At 60.9% G+C, this 1,666-nt stretch overlaps 1 protein-coding gene across 1 annotated transcript in view; it reads left to right on the forward strand.

The window, feature by feature from the left end:
- LOC103773955 (proline dehydrogenase 1, mitochondrial-like) overlaps positions 1 to 1,666 on the forward strand; it is a gene marked incomplete at both ends in the record, with an annotated part of 4,608 nt that overhangs the window by 2,543 nt on the left and 399 nt on the right. Inside the window, 3 exon segments of the mRNA XM_008941338.1 lie at positions 60 to 234; positions 236 to 397; positions 803 to 891. Of these exon segments, the coding sequence (XP_008939586.1) occupies positions 60 to 234; positions 236 to 397; positions 803 to 891 (426 nt within the window).

Below are 1,666 nucleotides of genomic sequence, written 5' to 3' on the forward strand. Positions count from 1 at the left end.
GCCCCTGCCGGGGCAGCTGGATGGAGACCCTGGCTCCTGAGGCTGTGGCGGCACGACAGTGTGTCTCCCGGGCCGGCTCCTTGAAGGCAGGGGGCAGAGGCTGGTGCTGGTGTGGTGACCTTGTGCCACCTCTTCTGCCCGATCCCAGGAGGCCTACGACAACCTGACGGTGGACGTGGAGCTGTCACGCAGGGAGGGCTGGCACTTTGGCACCAAGCTGGTCCGTGGTGCCTACAAGCCATGCTCCTCCCTTCTGCCCCAGCAGGCACTCACCACACAGCCCTGTATCCTCTTATAGGTGCCTGGACTATATCCTGGAGGAGATCAAGCACAGCCGGAAAGCCAACGTGATGGTGGCTTCTCACAACGAGGACACGGTGAAGTTCACCCTGCGCAGGTGGGTGCTGGGGAGGCAGCATGGCGTGGCTGGGGCTGGGGGCTCGGGGCGGGGGGGTGTAGGGACCCAGCAGAGTCGTGGTGAGATGTGGTCTGGCTTGTCAGATCTGCTCCAGTCCAACCCAGTGGGATCCTCGCTCCCATCTGGTGCTTGGGCCTTCAGCTAGGGCTTGGAGATGGGGTTGTAGCATGGTAGCCCACAGTGATTGCAGAGTTGGCCCCATTCCCCAACCCGGAGGATGTTTTAAAAACAAATCCCTGAAGTCTGTGTCCCAGCATCTATCTGGGATGTGGTCTTTGCCACGCTTTTGTATTTGGAGATGATTTTCACTCCTCTGGTGGGACGTGCAGCCCCTGCCTGCTCCACTGTCCCTGCTCTTCCCTAACGCTAAGGCTTGGCTTGCAGGATGATGGAGCTTGGGATCCATCCCTCGGAGAAGAAGGTGTGCTTTGGGCAGCTGCTAGGCATGTGTGACCAGATCACCTTCCCCCTGGGTGAGTGCTGGGAGAAGGGGCACTTGGCAGACATGCTCCTGCCCCACCTTGACTCCAGGGGTCTCCCTGAGCAGCTGCTGTGGGGTCTCCAGGATGGGCAGAGGTAGGCTATGGGTCTGTAGGGGAGCAGGACTGGCTGAGGACTGTGCCTTGTGGAGTGCTGTGACCCCTGCCTGGGGCTCGGGGAGGGTGTAGATGGGAGGGTCACATCTGTCTCCTGAGACAGCGATGGCTGGGCAGGGAGATTCCTGCTTTGGACTGTGAGCTGAGATCGGGGTACTTCTAGCTGGGGTAGAGCCTGGTCCTAGAAGCCAGCAAAAACCCATCTGGTACCTTCTTGGTCTGAGAGTGTCACCTCACCCCACGGGATGTGCATACCAAGTCCTGGCCTCTCTGCTACTGGAGTGGCAGGAGCCTCTTGTGTGACCTTGTCTGCTCAGCTGCTGGCCGTGAGGACTGGACAGAGGGACATGAAAGGGTCCAAGTAGCCCAGCTCTGGCCAGGGGCTGATCCCCCTGAGTGCACCAGTGTCTGGAGGGTAGACCCAAGGCCAGGAGAGCCGCAGGAGGTGTGCTGGGCAGTTGTCCAGCCTGGACGCTGCGCTGTCCCGGAGCTCCCCTTGCAAGCCGGGCTTGGCTGCTTGGCTGCAGCCTCCCCTGGTCACGCTGGAAAAATGTGTTAACTTGATGTTTCTGGTTGAACGCTTCCTGCCTTGGCCCGGGGCTGGCTGCCGGCATTCCCAGGGCTCCTGGGGACCTCCGTGTGTTCCCAGGCT

The sequence above is a fragment of the Merops nubicus genome, unplaced genomic scaffold (genome assembly GCF_000691845.1).
Source record: "Merops nubicus isolate BGI_N331 unplaced genomic scaffold, ASM69184v1 scaffold18815, whole genome shotgun sequence".
In the NCBI taxonomy this organism is placed as follows: Eukaryota; Metazoa; Chordata; class Aves; order Coraciiformes; family Meropidae; genus Merops; species Merops nubicus.